The sequence below is a fragment of the Microcebus murinus genome, chromosome 10, assembly GCF_040939455.1.
Source record: "Microcebus murinus isolate Inina chromosome 10, M.murinus_Inina_mat1.0, whole genome shotgun sequence".
In the NCBI taxonomy this organism is placed as follows: Eukaryota; Metazoa; Chordata; class Mammalia; order Primates; family Cheirogaleidae; genus Microcebus; species Microcebus murinus.
In genome coordinates, this window is record NC_134113.1 from 102,060,142 (window position 1) to 102,083,851 (window position 23,710).

A 23,710-nucleotide genomic window follows, 5' to 3' on the forward strand; every position below is an offset into this window, starting at 1 on the left:
TGATCATGAAAACAGAAGCAGAAAGATTGTTGTCGTGTCTTAGTCTGTTTTGTGTTGCTATAACAGAATGCCTGAGACTGGGTAATTTATAAAGAGCAGAGATTTATTTCTTGTGATTCTGAAGACTGGGGAGTCTAGGGTCAGAGTCCGCATCTGGTGAGGGACTTTGTGCTGTGTCACCCCATGGCCAGAGGCGGAAGGGCAAGAGAGAGCACCAGACTTGCTTGCATAACACACCCACGCTCATGCTCACAGTGACAGTATCTGTCTGTGATGACTCTGCCCTCATGATCTAATCACCTCTTACTAGGCCCCGGCTCCCTACACTGTTACATTTGGGGTTGAGTTTCCAACACTTGAACGGTGGGGGATACGTTCAAACCATAGCAATTACTAAAGGGAAACCCATTTCAGCCTGCCAAAGTCCTTTTCTGAGATTAAGAGCAATCATTTCTTTGAAAAAAATTACAGACTGTAGGCTGTGCTGGTGCTCCTGGATATCCATATTTAACAAGGGCCTTGCCATTGCCACAGTCATGTGTTGTTAGGCAGTAGGTGACGTTTGGTGGGGAGCAAACCTTGGTAGATGTAGGTTGAAATGTCGCAGTGAAACGAAGCACAAGACTGTGTCGATCCTGGGCAACTTGGTGACTCCGGATTCCTGCTGTGGCTACAGACATCCAGAGAGACGTGTCCCGCAGTTTTGCATGTCCCCCACCTCCAGGGCTCTGGCTGGCAGCGTGCAGTGGGCACGGGAGGAGGCAAATGCGGGCCATGGAGAGAAGAGTGCCAGGCCATGGATGGCCTGTTTTCTACCCACAGGTGCCTTCTTCATCCCTTACCTCATCTTCCTCTTCACCTGTGGGATTCCTGTCTTCCTTTTGGAGACAGCACTGGGCCAGTACACTAGCCAGGGAGGCGTCACAGCCTGGAGGAAGATCTGCCCCATCTTTGAGGGTGAGTAGTTCTGTGCTTGATTCTGGGCTACCCTTATTAGTGGTTGTAAACTTTATGTAGAATGACTTCAGCGATTGGCAGCAGTTCTGAGGTTAAGAGAAGACTCTGTGCCTCTTGGCTTGTGGCCGAATACTGAGCTAATCACCTGGTCCATCTGAGAATGGGGCCAAGGCTTTAGGTTAAATAAGTAGAATGTAAAGCTATTTTAGCTATATATATATATATAAATATATATATATATATATATATATATAATGCAGCAGTGATTGTATTTTAAAGACAATTCTAAAATATTTTAAAAGAGAATTTTAAATGAGAAAAAATTATGTCATTAACAGTTCTACCATCTTGACATAGTATTTAAAATTTAGTGTATTTTATTTCATTATTTCTCTTTCTCTAGAGGATTTTCTTCAAGTTTTTATTTTGAAGTAATTATAGATTCACAGGAATTTACAAAAATAGTATGGAGAGGTCCTGTGTACCCTTCACTCAGTTTTATCCAATCTAATGTAACTATAGTAGAGTATCAAACCTGGAAATTGTCACTAGTACTTTCCACAGACCTTACTCAGATGTTACCAGCCTCCCATGCACTCATGTGTGTGTGTGAACTGCCGTGCGATGCCATCACATGTGTAGGTCTGTACAACCGCCATAGTCAAGACACAAGTGCCCCGTCTCCACAGAGACCTTGCTGCGTGGTGGCCAGACCCTCCCCTGCCTGACCTGTGGCAACCACTGATCCATCTGCTCCCTGGCTCTCTGATTTTGTCATTTTGAGAATGTTACATAAATGGACTCAAACAGTCTGTAAGCCTTTAAGATCAGCTTTTTCACTCTGCATGATGCCCTTAAGATCCATGAACTTGTCCAGGTCACAGGGTGTGTCAATAGTTTGTTCCTTTCTGTGGCTGGGTAGTTTTCCATGGCATGATTGTACCACAGTGTGTTTAACCATTCACCCATGGAGGAGTGTTTGGGGTGCTTCCAGTTTCTTTCTCTTTCTACAGAGTTTGTATATCTATTAATATGGAATATGCATTTTATGTTTTCTTTTTTCTGGTTAGTTTTATTTTCCATTTTCTACACAATAACCATTTAATGGTTGTATAAACTTCCATCAGCTGGATATATCATAATTTACTTAACAGTTCTCTGGGGCTTTTTGCTTATTTTCAATTACTTATAAAATTTTGTATTTTGCTGTCATGTATATGTGTTCAGATAGCTGCACTCCCTTTTGGAATTATTTCTTTGGGATAAATTCCCAGGATTAGAATTACTGGAGCAAATGGGTAATCTAGTTGCTGTCTCTTGATCTGGTTTATAAAATTGTCCTGCGGGCATGTTACACTGATCACAGTGTCAGCTCTCGTGAGCAGGCATCTCACCCCCATCGCTAGCAGCTTTGGGTTCTGTCAGCAGTTTCCAGACTTGCCTGCACATTGACATCCCTTGAGGACCTTCAGAATATCCTGACCTGCGCCCCATCCCCAGAGAGTATGATTTATTAATGAGTGGTCTGAGGTCTGGCCTGGGCTTTGGAATTTTGCAAATCTCCAGTAATTCTAATGTACAGACAAGTCTGGAAACCACTGTGTTATATCATCTGTAAAGACAGTGCACCAAGGTTGTAAGATGCAGAATGGCATCTCGCTACTGTTTCATTTAACACATCTACAATTATTAAGAGGATATTCACTGTCCATATTTTCTCCTATGTGACTTGTCTGTCCCTGCTCTTAACTTGGGTTTTGATATTTAAGAAATGAATCAGACTCATCCTGAGGAACATTAACTATTGGTATCTTGGAGTTAGTCTTACACATTTTAAAGATCATCTTGAATCAGCGAGCTTTCAGAACCTGGTGACGATGGGGAGGGCTGGCGGGCACAGGAGGCAGGGGCTGGGGTGCTGGGGGAGGGAGAGAGCCAGGCCTGGGACGCGCACAGTGGGTCAGACCCACTCCCGACAGCGAGGGCGTGCGCGGGAGCCCTGCCTCTGTCCCCAGCCCCACCTGCAGTCTCTCCGCAGGCATCGGCTACGCCTCCCAGATGATCGTCGTCCTGCTCAACTTCTACTACATCATCGTTCTGGCCTGGGCTCTCTTCTACCTCTTCAGCAGCTTCACCAGCGACCTGCCCTGGGGCAGCTGCCGCCACGAGTGGAACACAGGTGAGGTCTGCGCCCAGGTCACTTGCTCCTGCTGCTCCACCACAGTGCCCAGAGTGGGTTGTCCTCATGTCCCAGGCAACCCCATCTGCAGCCGCAACGCGGGCCGCACTGGAAGCCGCTGGCAGGCCATGGAGAGCTCATGCCACGGTAGAGCCAGCTCACCAGCACCACAGGCAAAGTGTCACAGACTTGGTTTAGAAAAAGAAATTGATGTGTTCAACTCATATGCTATGCAAATAGAACTGACTTCTTTTTAATGTAGTGTAGCCGTTTATTTAAATCAATTTGAAATATGGTTAGTTTGACATTTGGATATATTTTTTGTTCATTTATTTGTTTTTCATATCTTCTTTTTGATACTATTTAGATCTTTCAAACTCACAATTCATCTGGACTTCGTCCAGGGCATGGACTGTGTTATGGGTCATCAATATACCGGTGACCCTTGAACAGTGCGGGGCTTAGGGCTGCTGACCCCACAGCAGAAGATCTGTGTATAACTTTTGACTCCCCTAAAACTTTACTACTAATATCCTGCTGTTTCCTGGAAGCCTTACTGATAACACAAACAGTTGCTAACGCATATATACTATATTCTTACAGTGAAGCTAAAGAAAATGTCATTAGAAAAATCCTAAGGAAGAGAAAATATATTTGCTATTCATTAAGAGAAAGTGGATCATCATGAAGGTCTCTGTGCTCACGGTTTTCAGGTTGAGTAGGCTGAGGAGGAGGGAAAGGAGGGGTTGGTTGGGCTTGCTGCCTCATGGGCAGTAGGGGCAGAAGAGAAATCTGCATGTAGGTGGACCCTCAGAGTTCAAACCCGTGTGGTTAAAGGGTCAACTGGAACTTACCATGTGTCACTTAACAAAGGGGACACTGAAATGCATCCTATGTGATTGTGTCACTGTGCAAGTGTCACAGAGTGTGGCTGACACACACAGATGGCGTGGACTGCTGTGCGCCTAGGCTGTGCCTGCAGCCCCTTATCCTGGGCTACCTGCATGTCACTGCCCTGAATCCTGCAGGCAAGCGCAGCACAATGGCAAGTATTTGTGTCTCTAACTGTATCTAGACGCAGCAGAGGCACAGTGAAAATACTGTATCATGATCCCATGGGGCCACTGTCCTATACGCGGTCTGCTGTTGACTGGAACATCGTCATGCAACGCATGACTACCGTGTTTCCCCAAAAACAAGACAGGGTCTTATATTTCGTTTTCCTCAAGAAGACACCTAGGGCTTATTTTCAGGGGATGTGTTATTTTTTTAAGTACGGTACAGCAATCTACATTTATTCAAATATAGTGAAGTCATCTTCTTCTGGACCATCATCATCACTCTCCAAACCCCGAATTCCATCCTGAATTTCTTGCGATTCTATTTCCTTTACCCAATCTCTCAAGCCAAGCAGTAGAGCTCTCATGGGGCAGATGAGAAGGGCTGCTTGTCTTTACTGCTCCGCGACGACACGCGTGGGCTGTGCAGATGCACTGTATGGCCACGCCCGTCACTAGGGCTTATTTTCGGGGCAGGGCTTCTATTGCACAAATGCTTAGACATCCAGCTAGGCTTATTTTCGGGGAAGCATGGTAGTTTCTCTTGTGCTTGTAACACTTATGGAGCACTTGCACTGTGGCCAGTGCGTCTGAGGAGCAGAACTTTAAATCTTTTCTTTACCCTGAACTCCAATGGCCACATGCGGGTAGTGGCTCCCTCCTGGGCAGCAGGGTGGAGAGCATGTGGGCACTGTTCTGTGTGCGTTCTCAGCGGGTGGCCGCGCTCATGTCCAAACCTGCTCAGTGCCTGCCACGGAGGCCCTGCCCTTGTGAATCGGGCTACCATGATTAACCCTTTCTTGCCCAGATAAGTTACTCAGCTCCGGTCTGGAGTTTGGTTTCCTGTATCCTTTTGTAGCCTGGCCCCTGCGGGCCCTTACTTCAGCCCTGCATCTCCTGCCTCACGCATTAGCCCCCTTCAGCACTGCTTGCACCTCTCTGCCACCACCTCCACTCCGACACTGGTGTTCAAGCGAAAAGTCAGATCTTGGAGTTGCCTCCCCTGATGCCCCAAGACTGCATTCTGTTTTCGTCAGGTGTTTCTGCTAGTCCCTACACTGGCCTGCGGCACCTCCTCATTTTATGCCTGTCTTTTTTTTTTTTTGAGACAGGATCTCACTGTGTTGCCCAGGCTAGAGTGCAGTGGCCTCAGCACAGCTCCCAGCCGCCTCCAACTCTTGTCCTCAAGAGATCCTCCCACCTCGGCCTCCCACAGTTCTGGGACTATAGGCGTGAGCCACCGCACCTGGCCTATGGCCTCTGTGTGTCTCTCGACTTGCTTTTCCCCCCAGTCAGCAAGACCTTGAGGGCCAGGAGGCTCTTTATCTCTCTGTCTTTATACCTGGCCAGCCATGGCCGCCTCATAAGCACTCACAAACATTTGTTGAATGAAGATTTAAAAAGCAGTTTTATTCTCATTTTTAAACTTTATATATTTCCCTTTTCCCCCTTCCCCTTCCCCTTCCCCTTCCCCTTCCCCTTCCCCTTCCCCTTCCCCTTCCCCTTTCCCTTCCCTTCCCTTCCCTTCCCTTCCCTTCCCTTCCCTTCCCTTCCCTTCCCTTCCCTTCCCTTCCCTTCCCTTCCCTTCCCTTCCCTTCCCTTCCCTTCCCTTCCCTTCCCTTCCCTTCCCTTCCCTTCTCTCTCTCTGTCTTTCTTTCTTTCATTCTACTCACCCTTGACAACCAGGGTGAAGATGGGGAAGATTTTATCCGGATCTCAGCGGGGTGGGGGAGGGTCCCTCTTGAAAAAATCTGTAAATTTTTGGTGGTCTAGAGCTTTTGCTTCAGGGCAGTATTGGGCCTATCTTCCCTTGGGTTGTTGGGGGTCTCTGAGACCCCTCGGAGGCAACACCTGAATCTTTTGTTTTTTGACATTCTTGACATTTGTTCCAGTGAGTCTGGCTCTGCTCAAGGCCTGGCCTCCAACTAGCGCAGGACGTCCTGTCCTGTCGCGACGAAACGCCGCTTTCCTGGGCAGGAGTGCTGTGGTTGGTGGGTCTTAGCCGAGCCCCGCTGTGTGCCAGGCTCTGTTCTAGGCCCTGAGGTGAGGGCACAGCCACAGGCTCCCCACGCTCCTGGAACTTTCAGTCTAGCGGTGGAGACAGACCACAAACAACATGAGTAACAGGTGTCACGTTAGAAGTGCTATGGAGAAAAGTAAAACAGGGATGGGAGTTTCAGGGGTGGGGCTGTGACTTTAAAAAGAATGGCCAGGAAAGGCCTCACTGAGGCTCCCCTTGAGTGCCAATCTCCAGGAGGGAGGAGCCACTGAGCCCGGCCTGTGCTTGCAGAGGGAGCTCCCCAGCAGGCCCTGGGGCGGTGCACTTGCGGCTGCAGGGCACAGGCCGGTGTGGCTAGAGCAGGTGGGCACAGGGCGTGGTGGGAGGTGAGGCCAGAGGGGTTGGGAACAGATCGGCAGGGCCTTGAAGGCCACTGAAGGGGTCTGAGAATTTTTCTGAGTGGGGTGGTAAACCCAGGGGACGGCTTTGAGCTGGGATGTGACATAAAGTGACGGAGCTTTAACAGTACCCTGGCTGCTGTAAGAGGATTGACAGGGGAGCAAGGGCGGAAACCAGAGGCCAGGTGGGAGCCAAGAGTCAATGGTGACCTGCACCAGGTGATTGCAGCAGAAGTGACAAGAAGGCTCAGAGTCTAGATGTGTTGCAGGTAGGGCCAAGAAAATCTGCTGGCCTGGGTCCCAGCCCACAGGACTATTGCACTAATAAAATATAGGAAGAATGTCAGCACTCTGAAAAACTCCACCGTGACATGCAAATACTAGAGAGCTCCATCGATGGCACACTGTACGTTCATGTTTTCCTTTAACCCCCTGCAAGATGGAGACTCTCATCTACATTTTAGGGCCGAGGGCAGCGAAGCTCAGAGAACTAAGTTGTGGCGTGCCCAAGGCGGCAGTCAATGCCCAGAGGGGCTGATCAGGCCAGAGCTCTCAGCCCGTGCTCTGGGCAGCGACAGCGGCTTCCCGGCAGTCACGCGCATTCCCAGAGGTCGCGGCTTCACCGGGAAGTCTCGGTGTGCGTCCCCCGGCGGTCGCGTGCCGTGATGAAGTGTGCACCGAACCCCCATGAACCCCGTCTCAGAGGGTGCGGGAGAGGGCGAGGCAGGCCAGTTGAGGTCTTGCGTGAGGCTCTCTGTGCAGACTGCAGTGTCCCGGCCTCCCACCGCCACCGCCTTCCCTCCCGCGCCCCAAGTCCCACCCGCTCCCGCTGCACCAGTGACGGCCCCTGTCCCTCCCGCCACCTGCAGAGCGCTGTGTGGAGTTCCAGAAGACCAACGGCTCTCTGAACCTGACCTCTGAGAACGCCACCTCGCCTGTCATCGAGTTCTGGGAGTAAGTGCAGCCCCTCCCCAGGCCCGCGGGCTGGGTGCAGGCCACCTCGGCCGCAGCCTCGCCAGCCCTAGAAAGTCACCAATGGCCTTCCCTGTGGGGCCTGTGCTGTGGCTCTCACAGGACTGGCTTCAGAGGCGAGAACCCCGCAGCTCTTCTTGGGCCAGGCCTGCCCCTTGCTCACCCACGTGCCGCCTCGCCCTGCCACATGCGCCGGCCGCGTCCGCTCTCCTGGCTCCCTCCTCCTGGCGGCTGTGTGTGGCCACTGTCCACCCTCCCGCCCAAGTACCCATGTTCACCCAGCTTGATTCCTGGTACGAAAACACCCTAAAGCCCTGGTTGAGAAAATGCGTGTGTGCCTCTCCTCCCCCAGAGAAGCCAGCACCCAGAGCAAACATGCCTGGGACAGAGCTGTGTCTGCCTCTGTCTCTGCACGAGGACAGCCTCAGGGGCTGGGGAGAGAGCCGACAGGCCTTGGACAAGAGCCGGGAAGCACGCAGCCACCTGCGAACTGAGGCCGGCAGCAAAGGTGCAGCCGGGCCCACCCTTCTCTCCCCAGGCGGCGGGTCCTGAAGATCTCGGATGGCATCCAGCACCTGGGGGCCCTGCGCTGGGAGCTGGCCCTGTGCCTCCTGCTCGCCTGGGTCGCCTGCTACTTCTGCATCTGGAAGGGGGTCAAGTCCACGGGCAAGGTCTGTGTGGCGAGCATCTGCCCCCCCCCGGAGTGCCCTAAGTTGGGGCCTCGTCAGGGGTGGAAGGGAGTGACCCAGCGGAGGTTTCCTGTTACTCCCTTCCTTGCTTCTGTGCCTCTCACGGATTCAGTCCCGAGCACTTCCAGTGTTTAGGGAGAGGAAGTGGAAGAGGGTGAGAAAGGCAGGAGGGGACACCCCAGGGGAATTTGGTCTTGGAGTATCCAACATGTGTGGGCACATTGCACACTGAACACTGTTCTTGGTTCCCTGTTTCCTGTAACAGTTCTTTGGAAAAAGAATTCCATTAAGACTAGTTATCTCAAAATGATTCTCTCCCAACTCAAGAATTTTGGGGTACTCCCTGCCCTAGAGGTTATGAGGTGTTCAGGGCATTCTAAATTCTTCTGGACTTGTGTCCTGGAGGCCTCTGACAGATTCCTTCCTAATCAGGCTGCTTGGCTGTGCTGAGCTAGTGATCTTTGTGAGGGTGGGGACCATGTGATACAGATATTGCCATACTTGACAGCCCCTGCCATCATTCCAAGCACACTAGCTGGAAGAATGTCTAAGTTCATTTAGTCACTCAACAAACGCTTACTGAATATGTGTCTGGGAGAGGCTAGGACTGTAAGCTGGAGGGAGGAAGGATGAGGGAGGCTGTGGCTCTGAGGCTTAGGGAGCTAGGACCGGGCAGCTGTGGGGGGAGAGGGAGGGAGCAGGGGGGGTTGAGCCCTGGCCTTTCTGAGGAGTTCCGTCCCCGCCTCCTTCCTGACCCTCCCTCCTGTGTCCTGGCCAGGTGGTATACTTCACAGCCACCTTCCCTTACCTCATGCTGGTGGTCCTGTTAATTCGAGGGGTGACGCTGCCCGGAGCAGCCCAAGGAATTCAGTTTTATTTGTACCCAAACCTCACGCGCCTGTGGGACCCCCAGGTAAGGAGCCAAGGAGCGGGCTGGCGCGTGGCTCTGGGGGGCACAAGCTCCCCTGCTCTGGTGGGGAGGCCCTGTTCCTGGCCCTACCCCAGGGCATGCCGGGGGGCGAGTGCTTCCTTCTCCAGACCTGTGTCAGCAGCTCTCAGGGCTGCAGACGTGCACAGACAGCCTTCCCACCGTCTCCCCGCGCCCTTCCTGTACTTTCTCTGGCGAGCTCATCTGCGAGTCTCCGGTCTAGTTCTCACCCTCCAACCTGCCACTGTCGCCTCCTTCTGCCCACGGAACTCGGCCCTAGGCCTGGCTCCCTGGCCTCCCTCCAGCAGTGAGAGGGTGCTGAGTGTCCCGCCAGTTGTCAGGAGGCTCCTCCTCTGCAGTCTGCAGCCCCTCTGCGGCCATGCCTCGTGGCTGGGCGGGGCGCTGCTCTCCCAGAGGAGGGTTCGTGGAGCGAGGGCCAGAGTGAGACTCCCCTGCCTCCTCCGACAGGCCTCTCCTTTTTTCCTTTGTGGCAGCCACTCGAAAGCTGGCAAAGGCAGGAGGCACAGAGTGTGGCCAAGCTCCACCCCAGAGCCCCTGAAATTTTGTTGCCCACTTAGGCACTGTCCTCTGACTCCTGGGTATAGAGCCCACCCTCCCTGGGGACCATGTGTGCAATAGAGATCCTCCGCTCGGCTGTTGGAAGAGTCTCTCTGGCTCACGTAAGGGCGGCAGCTCCCAGGACACAGAAGACAGACGCTTGGGTGGCTTTCCAAACACTCTGGAATAGTAAGGCACTGTCACAGTCACTGAAGCTGCTGATGGGGCAAGAGGAAGGGTGGGCACACAGCCCAGAGCCCACACAGGGGCTGCGGCTCTCCGTGCAGAGGCTCAGGCTATCCGGAAGCTGAAGGTGCTCAGGCCTCCCACTGTCCCTGCCTAGGTTGTGACTCTTCCAAGCTGAGTTCCACTGGGACCTCTGTGGCCTCAGTCCTGGAAGTTTCTCAGCAATCTTCTGGTGGGATATAGGCTTATGCTTCTCCCCTCCCATTTGCTATACGTTACGAAGCTACAGATTGCCACTACCTCACGTCTGTGCGGTGGCAGGCTTTGAGCCAACTGTAGAACCACAGCAGCTGCAGCTTGAAGGGCCTCAGAGATCGGCTGTGCAACTCCTCCTTGCACAGATGAGCAAACTGTGACCCAAGGTCACACAGCAAGTGAGTGCCAGGCCAAGCAAAGGGAGCTTCTGTTTTGTGAATCATGAGCTCTTTACTATTCTGGAACCAAAGGGCTGTGATGGAGAGCAGGTGGCAGGGAGCAGAGGCTAGGGAAGGCTGTGAAGGCCCAGTGAGGAGTCAGCCTGGACCCACGTGCAGAGAGCTACTGCGGTCTTGGCACCGCAGAGCTGTGCTCCAATGGCGGAGCTACAAAGCTCACCTTCGTTTGCAGGTGGACCTGAGAGGAAGGAGGTGTGATCAGGCAGGACACAGGCAGGTGGGCTGGAAGGGAGAAAGAATACAGGGGCTCAGTATTTTGGCCGGGTGCAGTGGCTCACCCCTGTAATCCTAGCACTTTGGGAAGTCCAGGCGGGAGGATTGCTTGAGCCCAGGAGTCTGAGACCAGCCTGAGCAAGAGCAAGACCCCATCTCTACTATAAATAGAAATAAATTAGCCAAACAACTAAATATAGAAAAAATTAGCCGGGCATGGTGGCACATGCCTGTAGTCCCAGCTACTCGGGAGGCTGAGGCAGGAGGATCTCTTGAGCCCAGGAGATTGAGGTTGCTGTGAGCTAGGCTGACGCCACAGCACTCACTCTAGCCTGGGCAACAAAGTGAGACTCTGTCTCAAAAAAAAAAAAAAAAAGGAACACAGGGGCTCAGTATTTCTAGAACTGATCTATGGCTTTGTCCTGATCAGCTACTTACAGCCAGTGACTGTCAAGTGCTTATTCTGTCCCTGGCATTACTAAGGGGTTTATTTGCATTATTTCAGCTAACCCTCATGGCAGACCAATGAGGCATCCCATTTGTAGGTAAGGAAATTAGGGCCTAGTGAGCTTAAAGAATTTTCCATCCTCACACCTGCAGCTGGAACCAGATCTGCACAATGACAAGCCCCATATACCTTATGGTCTCCTTTTGAAGACCAGGTCCCTGTCTGCTCATCCTTGTTCCCCTCATAGCTTATTCATCCGGCAGATGTTTGTTGAGCATCTGTTATGTGCTAGGTCTGTTTTAGGTGCAGTGTTTGGTGTGTGACAGCTTCCAGTAAATAGGAAGCAGGTGGACCAGGTAGCCTTCCACTCTGAGAGTTAATAAGGCCGTAATCCTGTTCCGAGTGACTGCAGGGAATAGGGCCATTAGTCTGCACTCCAGGGTACCACCCTTCTAATTCCAGCCAGTTGTAGGCTGTGAGGGAGTGGAAGTCTTCCAAGTGCTTTGAGACTGTGGGGAGGGAGATATTTTGAGAGCCAGGCCTGGTCCCAAGTTTCTAAGCAGCTTTTTTATCTGCCTGGTTCCGGCCCCACGCTGGGGTGAGGCCTTTGTAGTCAGAGGACAGAGCAGCACCTGCGGGGTGGGGACGCCCTGCCAGAGCCCCAACTGAATCTGGTTGGCACTCCCTGGGGGGTGCGACAATTCCAACTGGCATTTGCCTGGCACTTGGGAAAGCTGCAAGATTCCTGCTCACCAACACATAGACCAAAGCCATCTCTCTCTCCCAGGCACAAGGCCAGGAGCCGGGGACCAGGCGGGGAGAATGCTGCCTTACCCGCTTCCCCATCTGCCCAGCTGCCCAGAGCAGAGCAGGTGGCCGCCTGAAGTCCGCAGGCCTGCCCTTCGCACTGGGGAGGGTGCGGGAGATGCAGGGCTGTCCTACCCAGGGCGTGCTCCGTGTGGAACAGGGTTTCTTTCCTGTGTCCTCACTCGAGACTGCTCTGCTGTGCTTTGGTAGATGGATAAGGGCAGGGGTGGGAGTATGGTGCTCAGAGAGCCTTGTTGAAACTTTTAAATCCGTTTGTCAAGCAATTCTAATGAAAGATTTGTTTAAGGAGGAGGTTGAAATCATTGACTAGAACTAGTCTTTTATTTTACTAGTGAGATCTATGTCACCTCATTATCACTGAGAGGTGAGTTGCCTTTTAAAATAACAAGAAGCCAGGTGCAGGCTCACACCTGTGACCCTAGGCTTTGCTCGAGGCCACTGCACTCTGTGCCTACGCAGCAGAGTGAGACCTGTTTCTGAAAGAGTGAGGGAAAAGAAAGCAACAACAGACAACAGCCGAAGCTAACACCTATTAAGCACCTGTCACTTGCCAGGTACCTTGCTGAGAGCCTGGCACAGCTTAGCCCTCAGACTGACCTGTGAGTCGGGGTGGACAGGGAACAGAGGCTCAGGAAACTTAAGACGCTTGCCCAGAACCGCAAAACTGGCATATGGGCGAGCTTTGGTTTTATCCCAAGTAGACTTTTGAAGTCTGTTGTCTTAATCATCATGATAGATCTTAACCAAAGGATATGAATTATTTTGAGAGTTTTAAGGGCTGCTTTTTGTTATTCTAGAAGATGAGATAGAAAATGAATATTTATTTGTTAGGCATTTTACATACATTATTTTATTTGTTATTATACCCATTTTTCTGATGAGAAAAGGGAGGTTTAGAGAGGTTGAGTGACTTGCCTATGATCACACAGCCAGTATTTAGTAAAGTTAAGAATTGGGCCCAGATCAATTCGACTCCAAAGTCCATGCTTTTTCCACGACACACCATTGCCTTCCTAAAAATAGTAGATAGATATTAATAATCCTGGGGGATAGACTCAAAGCTGAAAACATCTTTCCTGAATCTTCTAGAGGTTTCTCTCCTCCTCTCTCCCCCAAAGACTTCTTTTCCCCCCCACTACACTGAGCATTTTTCACACTTGTTTTTCCCTTGGCTGGTCTTCTGCCCCAGCCAAAGGCACATGAGAGCTTTGTTCTAGACACCAGAGCCCCTGGAGCGGGCGGCAGCGGGACAGCCGCCCTGCTTGCCCTGTGCCCGGCCTCTCCGCCTGCCCAGCGGGCCTGTCAGGCGGCAGCTGCACTGAGAGCTGGGCTCGCCAAGCACCCAGCCAGGGGCTTTGGCCACAGGCCCCACACCGGAACCCGTGAGCTCTGAACTCGCAGCCCTCCTGCTGCATCCTCTGTTCTTACTGACCTTCCTCCCACTAGGCCTCTGTCTGAGCTCACTCCCATCACCGCCCCCTCCGGGGCGAGGTGAACAGCCACGTCATGATTTCTCTTATTCTTCTTCCCAAGCCCAGGTTCACAAAGCTTCATCCTCGCAGGGCTGCTCTCCTGCCTGCATGTGGGCAGCAGAGTATCTTCGATGACTTGGCAGTGGGACTGTGACCCACTCTGCACCCTGCCCACCACTGGGCATGGGAGCATGTGTCCTTGAGGCCACCCCCGGTGACTTGCTGGGAGACACTGCCGAGCCTTGCAGCACAGCACCTGTGAGTCCCGGAGAGAGCGTTTCTTCCCACCGCCCGTCCGTCCCAACTCCAGGAACCCTTCCTGTCCCAGCTCAGGGCCTTGTGCTGCGAGGTGCTGCTGAGGGAGGCAGGGACAAGACAGAACAGAGTGACTTTCGTGCCAGAGGCTCTCTGAGATGATTGTCCTCACAGGACCTGCACAGCAGAGTTTTAGAAGAGAAAAGGATTTGAAATCTCTTGAAGGAGCAAACAGACTGGCCCAGGCATCTGCTTGAGCTTGGTGTGGCATCGTGCTGAATTTTGCCAGCACTCCCCTTGCCTGTCATTTGGGTTTGCCTTGCATTCCCACCCCTTCCTTCTCTAACTTCTGATGCAAATCCCGAAGCCCTCTCTCCCTTCCCCATCATAATTTTTCCTCATGTTTAAAAAAGTTTCCCTGGTTCTTCTGCCCTTCTGGGCGATATCCTTGCTGCTCCAGCCCCTCTGAGTCTTCTGTGCTTCTTGCTACGGACTGCCTTTCCCTGGTGGCAAGGCCTGCCCTGCAGAAGGCGCCAGAATGGGGCTGCAGTGGGCACAGGGACAGATGCTGGAGATACTCCCCTTCCCTCCACTGCCCTTCCCTGCTCTTTCCCGTCCCTGCAGACGTGGAAGTGCAGCCAGAGGAGAAGGGCCAAGTGCCTCCCTGACGCTGGCTCTCAGGGGCTAGGGCAGGGGTCCCACAGCAGCTGTTCATTAGGGTCACAGGGCTCTTTGAAAGGATTCGGTTTCTGGGTTCTCCTCCAGGCCTAGAGCGTGAGTATGTCAGCCGGGGAAGCTCCCTGAGGACTCAGTGTGGCTCTGAGGCTGTCGGCCTGCCCAGGGGTCTCTGGGCCCCAGCCCCGTAGAGGCTGGGGGTGATGTGGTAGGGACGAGAGCAAAAAGAGGGGGCTGGGGCAGGGCTGGGGCAGGGCTGAGGGCAGTGGTGAGGGTCAGGCAGGCAAAGCAAAGACGGGCAAGGGGTGAGGTGCGTGGACGAGAAAGGCTGAGGCTTTGGTGTGTGAGGACTGTTGGCTTGGTGCTGGGGGAAGGGAAGGAGGCGAGGACGGAGGGGCTATGGAAAGCAGGGCCCTGTTTGGGGGCTGCTGGGGTGGGGCTAGGGAGGAGACATGGCTGGGGGCTCTGGGCGCCCTTGCTGTTAGGAACTCAGACACGTGAGGGACACCTGCCCTGGCCACGTCTTTGTCCACGGCTCACTGTGCCCATGTGGTGCTCGAGTCTGCTGCAGGGGGCAGTGCTGGGGGAGGATGCGCAGCTAGGCCCCACCTCCTGCAGATCTGCAGGGCTGCTTTGTTCTGTTGCTTGATGTTCTTTCTTTCGGGGTGTTATTCTAGCTGTTGACTCTAAATCATAACATGCGCGGCTGGGCCGGCCAGCTGAGATAACAGCAGCAACACACCCTGTGTTTAGGGGAGAGTTGCTTTCCCTCGCGGAGTACAAAGCCCTCCCAGCTGCGTCTCTGTTCGCCCTCTTGACTTTCTGTGAGCTGAGGGCTATGCTCCCTGTTTTTCACAGAGAGGGCTCTGAGACAGGAGGCGCAAGGCCTTGCACTCGTGACAGCTACAGTGTTAAGGACCCATATTCCTAGAGATGCTGTGCCAGGTTCCTGCCCTGCTGAGCAGCCGAGGGGAGCAGAAAGCAGGGCAGAATCCACAACCAAAACGTGGGCAGCAGGCCCAGCTCTGATCCAGGGCAGCCTGCCACCCCCCACACGCCTCCGCCGGGTCCTCGGGTCATTTCCTTTGAATTTCTAATGCCTGTTCCATTCTGGTAGTGCCCAGGAAATGCATCTGGGAGCTGGGAGCAGAGCCCACGGAGTCAGCAGGGCCAGCAGGGTGCCAGGGCCGCCGGCTGAGAACAGGTCTCCGCCCAGCCCGGCCACCCGCCTGGTCCCTGTGGGCCTGTGCTCCCGGAGCTTGGCTTCCTTCCCTTTTCCCCGTAGGTGTGGATGGACGCGGGCACCCAGATCTTCTTCTCATTTGCCATCTGCCTGGGGTGCCTCACGGCCCTGGGCAGCTACAACAAGTACCACAACAACTGCTACAGGTGACAGGGGAGTGGGGCCCGAGCTGCACCTGTGTCCCTCGCCCGCCCCCGGCTGCACCAGACCAGGCTGCGCTGGAGGCCGCACTGGCTCAGCCTGCTGTCTGCGTCCAGGGCCCCAGGGCGGCCAGCAGCCTGACTTCTCCCTGTCTTCGCGGCACCTCTCAGCTCCCTCCCTGCTCACTTCAAGTCCCCCATGGCTCCCTTCTGCCTGCTTCACTCGTGCCCAGAGAATTTAAGCTGATGTTAACATTAGCTGGAATATGGCTGAAAAAAATCATACCGTGCACCTCAAAACGAAATTGGGGCAGCTAGGAGTTCTTTGTTGTTCAGGGCCACCTGTGTCCCTGAACACAGGTGTATGTTTGATACTGAGCAAGACTATGGCAGAGGGGCAGTGTCCCATGACATGGTGGCAGTGTGGTGGGAGGGGCAGCTGTGTGGCAGTTTGTAGTGTTGAGATTCATGGTTTGCTTCCTTAGGCCTCATTCTTTTAGGACAACATTGATTTATTCCTTGTCCGAGCTAGTGGGGCCAGGTGGTGTAGGTGGAGCAGAGCCCACCCTGGACCAGTGCCCTGAATGGCCGTCTGAATTCTGGACACCCAGGGCTCCTGCTGGCTCTGGGGCAGGAGGCCCGAGATGCTGACAGCCCCTTTCTGACCGCCTGTCCCCGCCTCTCCTCCCCTGCCCCCAGGGACTGCATCGCCCTCTGCTTCCTCAACAGCGGCACCAGCTTTGTGGCTGGCTTCGCCATCTTCTCCATCCTGGGCTTCATGTCTCAGGAGCAGGGGGTGCCCATTGCTGAGGTGGCCGAGTCAGGTGAGTGTGGCTGGGCAGGGCCTGGTCTGAGCCTTTGGCACCAGGACCCAGAGGCCTTTCTGTTGTTACCTGCACTCTGGGCGAGCTGCGGCCACCTGTCAGCGATGTGTTCTGGGAATTCTTGGGGGAGAATTAGACAGTTGCGTCCGCTTCAACGAGTGGATGGCACGCAAGCCACGTCCACTCCCTGTCCCTGGTTCCAGTGCCTTACTCTGGAGGTAGTCAGTGGTATCAATTTCTTGTTTATTCTTCTGGAAAGAGTTTAGACATACATGAGAAACAATACATATACACACACTTAAATACATGCATGTTACTATTTCTGTTTCTCAACCCCTTTTTAAAAACCAAATGATAACATAATCTGCATGTTATTCTGCACCTTGCCTTGTTCCCTTTAAACTGTATCTCAAGATAAGTTACATCAGCACATGGAGTTTCTCCCTTTTTGAGTGACTGGCTTTCTACCCTGTAGTGCCGTGGTTGCTTTTAAATAAAACCAAGCCCCGTCCCCCATCTGGACAAGCTGCAAAGTGCTTCCCCTGCTCTTGCCCTGCTCTTGGGAACCGCTCCCCTTTGCACTGTAGCAAGGCAGCTGTTCATAATGGCATTCACAGGCGCACGCCTGCCACACAGAATGCCACGCTGGGCAGCTGACGTTACTGGTCATTACTAAAAAGGATGATGCCTCACTTTTATCAAGCACTTACCATGTGCCAAGCACTGTGTGAGTCACTTTGCCTGTGCTCTTCGATGTACACTGGGGGGAGGCCCTAGCTTCGTCCTGTCTCACTGTGTTCGAAGCGAGACTTGACGAAGTGAACAGCACCAAGGCCACCATCCCACTCTGCTTTTCAGAGGCGGCTTCCTAGGCTTCCTATGAATAGACCCAGGCTCGAGCGCACGAGTGTGTTCCCGCCATTTGAGTCAGCTGAGAGGAATACTCCTTTACTGAGAGGATGTGTGTCAATGGCATTCTGACACGGGTGCCAGTTCACTCACTGGGGGACAGAGACAGCGAGGGCCCAGGCCAGACCTGGCCTCAGGGGTCTTTTCTCTGGTGCCATCTGCAGACTTTAGAACCCGGCAAAGCGACACGCCCCGCTGGGCGCGGCTGCTCCTGCAGCCTCCTGTGGCCAGCACTGGGTGGGCCGCTGGCTCCTGAGCTCATTCCCAGTTTGAAACCTCTGTTTGGGGCAGTAGCTCTGGAGAGCAGAGCCCTCCTAGATCCAAAGCCCCTTACACCGATGACCTCTAGGTCCTGTCCTTGCCAATGAGAATACAGCAGATAGCGCCTAGGAGGGCTGGGAATTAGGTGGAGGTTTGGTGGCATCTGGGTGAGGGTGGTGGTGGCAACGGTAACTTGGGGGGCACTTCCTCGAGCTCCTGCTGTGCCATGGCCCCACCCTGGGGAGCCATGGGGCTGCACCAGGCCTGCAGCTGGCCCGGGCACTGGGCTTTGTCCTCTTTCTCCTGCTGTAGGCCCTGGCCTGGCCTTCATCGCCTACCCCCGGGCTGTGGTGATGCTGCCCTTCTCTCCTCTCTGGGCCTGCTGTTTCTTCTTCATGGTCGTTCTCCTGGGACTGGACAGCCAGGTATCAAGAGGGGCCATCCCGAGCCTGCGGGCGAGCGGGCTGGGGCTGGGGAGCGTAGCAGTGCACCCAAGGTCGAGCTTTATGCCCCAAGGGACCTTAAAATAGTGGGGACTGGGCAAATGTCAGAAGTGGATGCCCTTCTGGGGACCCACGGGAGCTTGACGGGTGCATCCAGCCCTAATCATTCGATGACAGCAGCTCCGGGCACTTGAGACAGGGAGGCTGGCTGGGCTGGCCCTGGGGGCAAGAAGCCAGAGCTTGTTGACAGGGCTCGTTCTGGGAGCTCTCTTTCCCTCCAATTCTCTTGCCTCTCACCAGTTTGTATGCGTTGAAAGCCTGGTGACGGCGCTGGTGGACATGTACCCCTGTGTGTTCCGCAAGAAGAACCGGAGGGAGACCCTCATCCTCGGAGTGTCCGTCATGTCCTTCCTGGTCGGGCTGCTCATGCTCACAGAGGTGCGGGCTGGGAGGCTGGAGGAGACCCGGTGGGGAGGAGGAGGGACCAAGTGGCAACACCTGTGGGGCGGGGCAGATGTGTGGCTCCAGGTCACAGGGCAGCCTTCTGGGCCCCTCTTCTCCCCTCCACAGAAAGGACAAAGAGCAAATCCCTCCTCTGGCCTGTGGGCAGTGGCACCTGCCTCTGGGGGTGGGTGAGGGTCATTTGGCGAGGATGGCTGGGAAGGCCTAGACTGGGAAAAACGGCCTCTCCAGCAAGGTCCCGTGACTTCCCAGGCAGAAGGCACCAGGTTCTGTGTACAAACTTCAAAGGGAGCAAGGGCGCCCTGGGCTGGGGCTCCGCGTGTGCTCAAGGGGGGAGGGAGGAGACCAGTGACAACCCTCCCTCATCCTTCCCCCAAGAGTACACACTATGTCTTGGGCTTCTGGCTCAATCCTAAATATTCTCAGGGATACTAACTATAGCTGTCTGATTTCATCTGTCTTCCATCCAAAACCCATAATAAAAATTAGCATCTCATATATGCCTAGTATTGTACAGCATACAAATCACATTCTCTTTGATTATCTGTCTCCTCTGATCCTCACCGACTCTGCTTTGTGCCTCAGTGGTGTGAGGGTCAGGGGCATAGGGCGGATCTGTCTGTTTCTCTGGATAAACTTCCTTCTTTTATACTCTCCCCCGAGCAGGGCGGCATGTACGTGTTCCAGCTCTTCGACTACTACGCAGCCAGCGGCATGTGCCTCTTGTTCGTGGCCATCTTCGAGTCCCTCTGTGTGGCTTGGGTCTATGGTGAGTGACTCCTCCCCTGGGCCCCAGCTCCAGTACTCTCCTCCACCCAGGGCCCTTGGACAGAAGAGAGACATCCATTGCGCATACCCACGTTTTCCTGGGACTCCTCCTCTACCCAACCTCAAACACTTGAAACTCCTAAATTGCTACCTTTGGAAGGGCCCTCCAAAAGTCACCTTGCCCACAGTCCTGGTTATAGCTGCACCTAGACCACCTCAGGTGGTCAGGCACATATCCTGTCCTGCCCAAACCTTTTCAGCTTTTAACAACTTGCCTTTACCTAAGGCAAGTTCTGCCTGCTGCTGGTGATTTGAAAAGACAACTGTGATATCTTCTATCTGCCAATCCTTGCCCGTCCTATCTGCGTGTGGCCCCATCCTGACGCTGTGGGTGCTGGAGAACGGTCTCTCCCCCCTCCTTCTCCCCATGGTAGGAGCCCGGCGCTTCTACGACAACATTGAAGACATGATTGGGTACAGGCCGTGGCCTCTTATCAGATACTGCTGGCTCTTCCTCACACCAGCCGTGTGCACAGTAAGGAAATCCCCAAGGGACAAAGCCAGGCAGAGGGAGGGAGGGAGTCATGGTGGCGGTAGCAGGGTAGAGAGGCCATGAGCCCTCGAGCGGACTTCTCCCTAGGAAGGGAAAATCATCTTAGATTTCCATTCATCCTCCTGTTGGATTCTAGACCACCACAGCAAGATAGATTCCTCCTTTCTATTTCACGATTAATTGAGTTCCAGAGCTGTCAGACGGTTCGACCGACTCCACAGTGGGAATCTAACGTCACAGGCACTGGGCAGCTCCTGTCAGTGCTGCTACCCACAGCAGTGAGGGCAGCAGCACTCACGAGGCCCCTGCTCTGGCTGGGCACAGAGTGCTTACACGGATTAACTCTTTTCGGCCTCGCAAGGCCTGTGCCATAGGTGTCATTGTTACCCCTGTTGCACAGATGAAACCAAGGCTTTGGAAGTTAAGTGGCTCACTCAACCCAGAAAGTTGCAGAGAACTGGGGCTCTAACCCAGGCAGCCTGGCTCCAGGGTGTGAGCCTTAAACGGCAAAGTGCTGCTTCCTCTGGTGTCCTCCCTTCGTGTCACCAGTCCCCGAGCCTGCACTGTGTGCGGGGTGTGGTCGAGGAATGGGGAGAAGGAGGCAAGATCCCTGCCTTTGAGGTACTCACAGCCCAAACTCTTGGTGCAGGAGAGGCAGACACTTGAAGGCACCCAGCAGGCACACAATCATGTCCTAATTGGGAGCCAATCACGCACAGAGGGGCCAGGAGCCCTGGGTGACGAGGTGCTTGCCCTGGAAACCTCTGCTGGGTGCCCTGAGAGCAGAGCGTGATGGAAATCGGAGGCCGACTGGCTGCGACCAGCCTGGAGGCACGTTCGGGCCTGGAGCGCGATCTCTGCCAGCCGCTCTGTGGGGCAGAGAGCCGGGCACAGCCCCCAGCGCCTTTCTTCTGCCCTCACCCCCAGGCCACCTTCCTCTTCTCCCTGATCAAGTACACCCCGCTGACCTACAACAAGAAGTACACCTACCCATGGTGGGGGGATGCCCTGGGCTGGCTCCTGGCTCTGTCCTCCATGGTGTGCATTCCTGCCTGGAGCATCTACAAACTCAGCACCCTCAAAGGACCCCTCCGAGAGGTAGGGAGTTAGTGGGGGCTGCTGGCCAGGTAGGAGCTGGCACCCACAGGGCCCGTGCACGGCGTGGGTAGTGCTGAGAAGTCTCGGGAAGAGACTGGGTGACTCCAGGACACAGGCCGTGAGGACAGGGCTGGTCCCTGGTGGGCAGGCAGACACGGTGATGGGAGCCCGGCAGGCCGCCCCATGTAACCGCATGACAGCCACCTCCACTCTCCTTGCAGAGAATCCGCCAGCTCGTGTGCCCAGCTGAGGACCTGCCCCAACGGCAGCAGGGGAGACCCTCTGCTCCTGCCACCCCCAGGACTTCGTTGCTCACACTCACAGAACTGGAGTCTCACTGCTAGGGGCAGGTCCCCATGGCACCCAGGGGCCTGGCTGTGGCACCAGCTGCAGTGGGCGCTGGCAGAGGCAGCCTTGCACTTCTCTGCCCCCAGCTGGGGCAGATGACACAAAAGGGGACATTTTTGGAATCGCCTTCTGAGCTGGGGCCTCCCACCCCAGCTCTCCTCTCCAAGGGCAAAGTGCAATGCAGATTTCAAGAGCATCCTTTGAGATGGGCCTTGGGGAGCTGGGCGAGGGCTGGTGGGTGAGAACATTGTTGGCCACAGGCCCTCTTACCTTGCATTCCATTAAATCTGCCTCTCCCCCCGGCTGCCAGCAGCTCTGTCTGGTTTCTATCCCTCTGCCTGCGGCCTTGAGCCCCCCACGTCGAGAGCCTGCCTCCTCCCGGGCCCTCTGGTGGCCCACCAAGCAGAGGTGGGGGCCGCGGTGCAGGGTGGTGCAGGCGTGGAGCAGAGGAGGCTGTCAGGCCGCCCTCCACGCCTCCCAGGCCCCTGCCCTGGCTGTGTGCTGTGGAATTAAGAAAGGAAACTGAGGGAGGCATGAAGGAGGCCTGAGCAAAAGAAAAGAGGAGGAACGGCACGTGGGCTTCTCCTTGCCGGGGCTGCCTGCCTGCTCGCCAGGCTGCGTGCGTGTGCCCGCCCGGCCTGCAGCGTGGGAGAGGGTGGGGGGGCCGCAGGCCCCAGGCGGCAAGGTACCGCCTGGCTCGGCCAGCAGAGGGACCCCACTTCCTCGCGCTTCTGGGAACCGGAGATGCCACATGTCGCCACCGACGGGCCACAAGGGGGTGGCGCTGCACGGCCCAGCCCCACCGTCAGGGCCTGGGCTGCGGGATGAGCCCTTAGCGTGTGGCTGCAAAGAGCATCCAGGTGAACGTCAAGCCACCCCACCTGCCTAGACGGCCCCGCAGGTGTCTCCGCAGCCTTACCTCCGACCGGGTGGCGGGAGCTGGCCTGTGTGTCTGGCTGTTGCTGTGGGTGTGTCTGAGGTGGCGGCTGCATTTCCCCTGACTGCGTGCGTGCGGAGGTGTCTGCCGCCTCTGCTCAGATGGTTCTTCTGGTGCCGATCCAGGGAGCACCCTGCAATTCCTAGAGCCGCAGTCTGAGGGCGTGCAGGTTCCCTGGCTGATTTTCTTAGTTTTTTAAATGTCAGCAGGAATCCGCTGAAATCTTTACTAGTCTTAAGTTTTGATATGTTGTCCCTTGAAGAGTTTGCAAGAAGCAATGACAGCAGGCCCACTGGGTTCAGCCTTGGCTGCTGCTTCCTGGAGAACAGCCGGCCGGGCGCTTCCCAAGGGCGCCAGGCTCTGCCGTGGTGCGGCGGCAGCTCCCTTGCTGAGACGGTTCACAGAGCACTTACCGTGCGCCAGGCTCGTGCTGCATGGGGAGCAAAAACAGATGCTATTTCTTAAACAACAAATGTGACAAATGCTACGGAAGAAAAGAGCAAAGAGCTATGAGACAGAAAAACGGGGGTGTGGGAAGGCGCCTGGTGACGCGGGCTGGGGAGGCTGCTCTAGCACGTCATGCCCGGCTCTCTGTCATCCTCCCGCGAAGCTGCCAGAACCTGCGAGCCTAGGGAGGGATGTAGACAGCTCAGCATGGTGGCCGGAGTCCTGTGGGCGTGGTGATCGCCTGTGGGCGTAAGGAGCAGGGGATACGGTTCCAGACCCCACTTGCCTCTACCTTGCCACGTGTCTCTGCAGGAGCTGCTTGGAGTTCATGTTCTTTGTTTTTCAGGTGGAGTTGGTACGAGGCACCTCCACAGGTTTGTTGTGGGGCTCAGGTGGGGTAATGGGTGTGTTTTTTCAGTCACTGGTGCCAAACAGCCTTAGATCATTAAACCGGGTGGGGGGTGAAGGGGAGAGCCCCCAACAGCCCAGGTGGGGCTGGCAGACTGGGCTGTGCGAATGCTGATGGCCGGGCCAGGGCGGGGAAAGGAAGCGTGTGCACCTGGATGACCTGGACGTGGCTTTAGCCAATGAAGGTGGAGAGACGGTGGTGGTGGTGGAGGAGGGCAGCTGTCAGCACTGTCTGCTTTCCCTGCCAGGAAGGGAAACCCTGACGGATCCTGCAGTTTCCAGTGGAAGAAGATGGAGAAGGAAGGGGAACTCTCTTTCCTCTGGAGGCCACTCCTGCTGGAGAGAAAGGCAGGTTGAGGCTGGGGCAAGCCCTGGCTGAATGGGGAGAGAAGCGCAGGTGACTGGAGAGTGAGAGACATAGTGCAGGGCTGCAGGGAAGCTACTGAGCAGGTGCCGAGCCTGCCAGGCTGCCTTGGGGCCTCATGCACGCATGTGTACCTAGGTCTCAGACCCACACATGTGCGTGGACTCACAGTCCCTCACTGTCCTCCGATAAACGT

The 23,710-nt window shown here is 54.9% G+C and overlaps 1 protein-coding gene and 1 long non-coding RNA gene across 3 annotated transcripts in view; one reads left to right on the forward strand and one right to left on the reverse strand.

Moving 5' to 3' along the window:
* The window catches only part of SLC6A13 (solute carrier family 6 member 13), a 34,970-nt gene extending 13,506 nt beyond the window's left edge, over positions 1 to 21,464 (forward strand). For both annotated transcript variants that reach the window (XM_012748283.3, XM_076007827.1), the window contains 13 exons: positions 823 to 957; positions 2,996 to 3,136; positions 7,461 to 7,545; positions 8,102 to 8,234; positions 9,031 to 9,165; positions 15,595 to 15,698; positions 16,392 to 16,516; positions 17,999 to 18,111; positions 18,430 to 18,567; positions 19,258 to 19,360; positions 19,794 to 19,894; positions 20,840 to 21,010; positions 21,232 to 21,464. In XM_012748283.3, coding sequence (XP_012603737.1) covers positions 823 to 957; positions 2,996 to 3,136; positions 7,461 to 7,545; positions 8,102 to 8,234; positions 9,031 to 9,165; positions 15,595 to 15,698; positions 16,392 to 16,516; positions 17,999 to 18,111; positions 18,430 to 18,567; positions 19,258 to 19,360; positions 19,794 to 19,894; positions 20,840 to 21,010; positions 21,232 to 21,354 — 1,607 coding nt within the window. In that variant the 3' untranslated portion in view covers positions 21,355 to 21,464. The remainder of the gene's footprint in view (positions 1 to 822; positions 958 to 2,995; positions 3,137 to 7,460; positions 7,546 to 8,101; positions 8,235 to 9,030; positions 9,166 to 15,594; positions 15,699 to 16,391; positions 16,517 to 17,998; positions 18,112 to 18,429; positions 18,568 to 19,257; positions 19,361 to 19,793; positions 19,895 to 20,839; positions 21,011 to 21,231) is intronic.
* LOC105862185 (uncharacterized) lies at positions 16,743 to 23,630 on the reverse strand. The gene is made up of 2 exons (XR_001149935.2): positions 22,278 to 23,630; positions 16,743 to 19,414 (listed from the first exon to the last, which is right to left on the reverse strand). It is a non-coding gene; the product is annotated as an uncharacterized LOC105862185 (long non-coding RNA).
* Between the last annotated feature and the right edge of the window lie 80 nt (positions 23,631 to 23,710).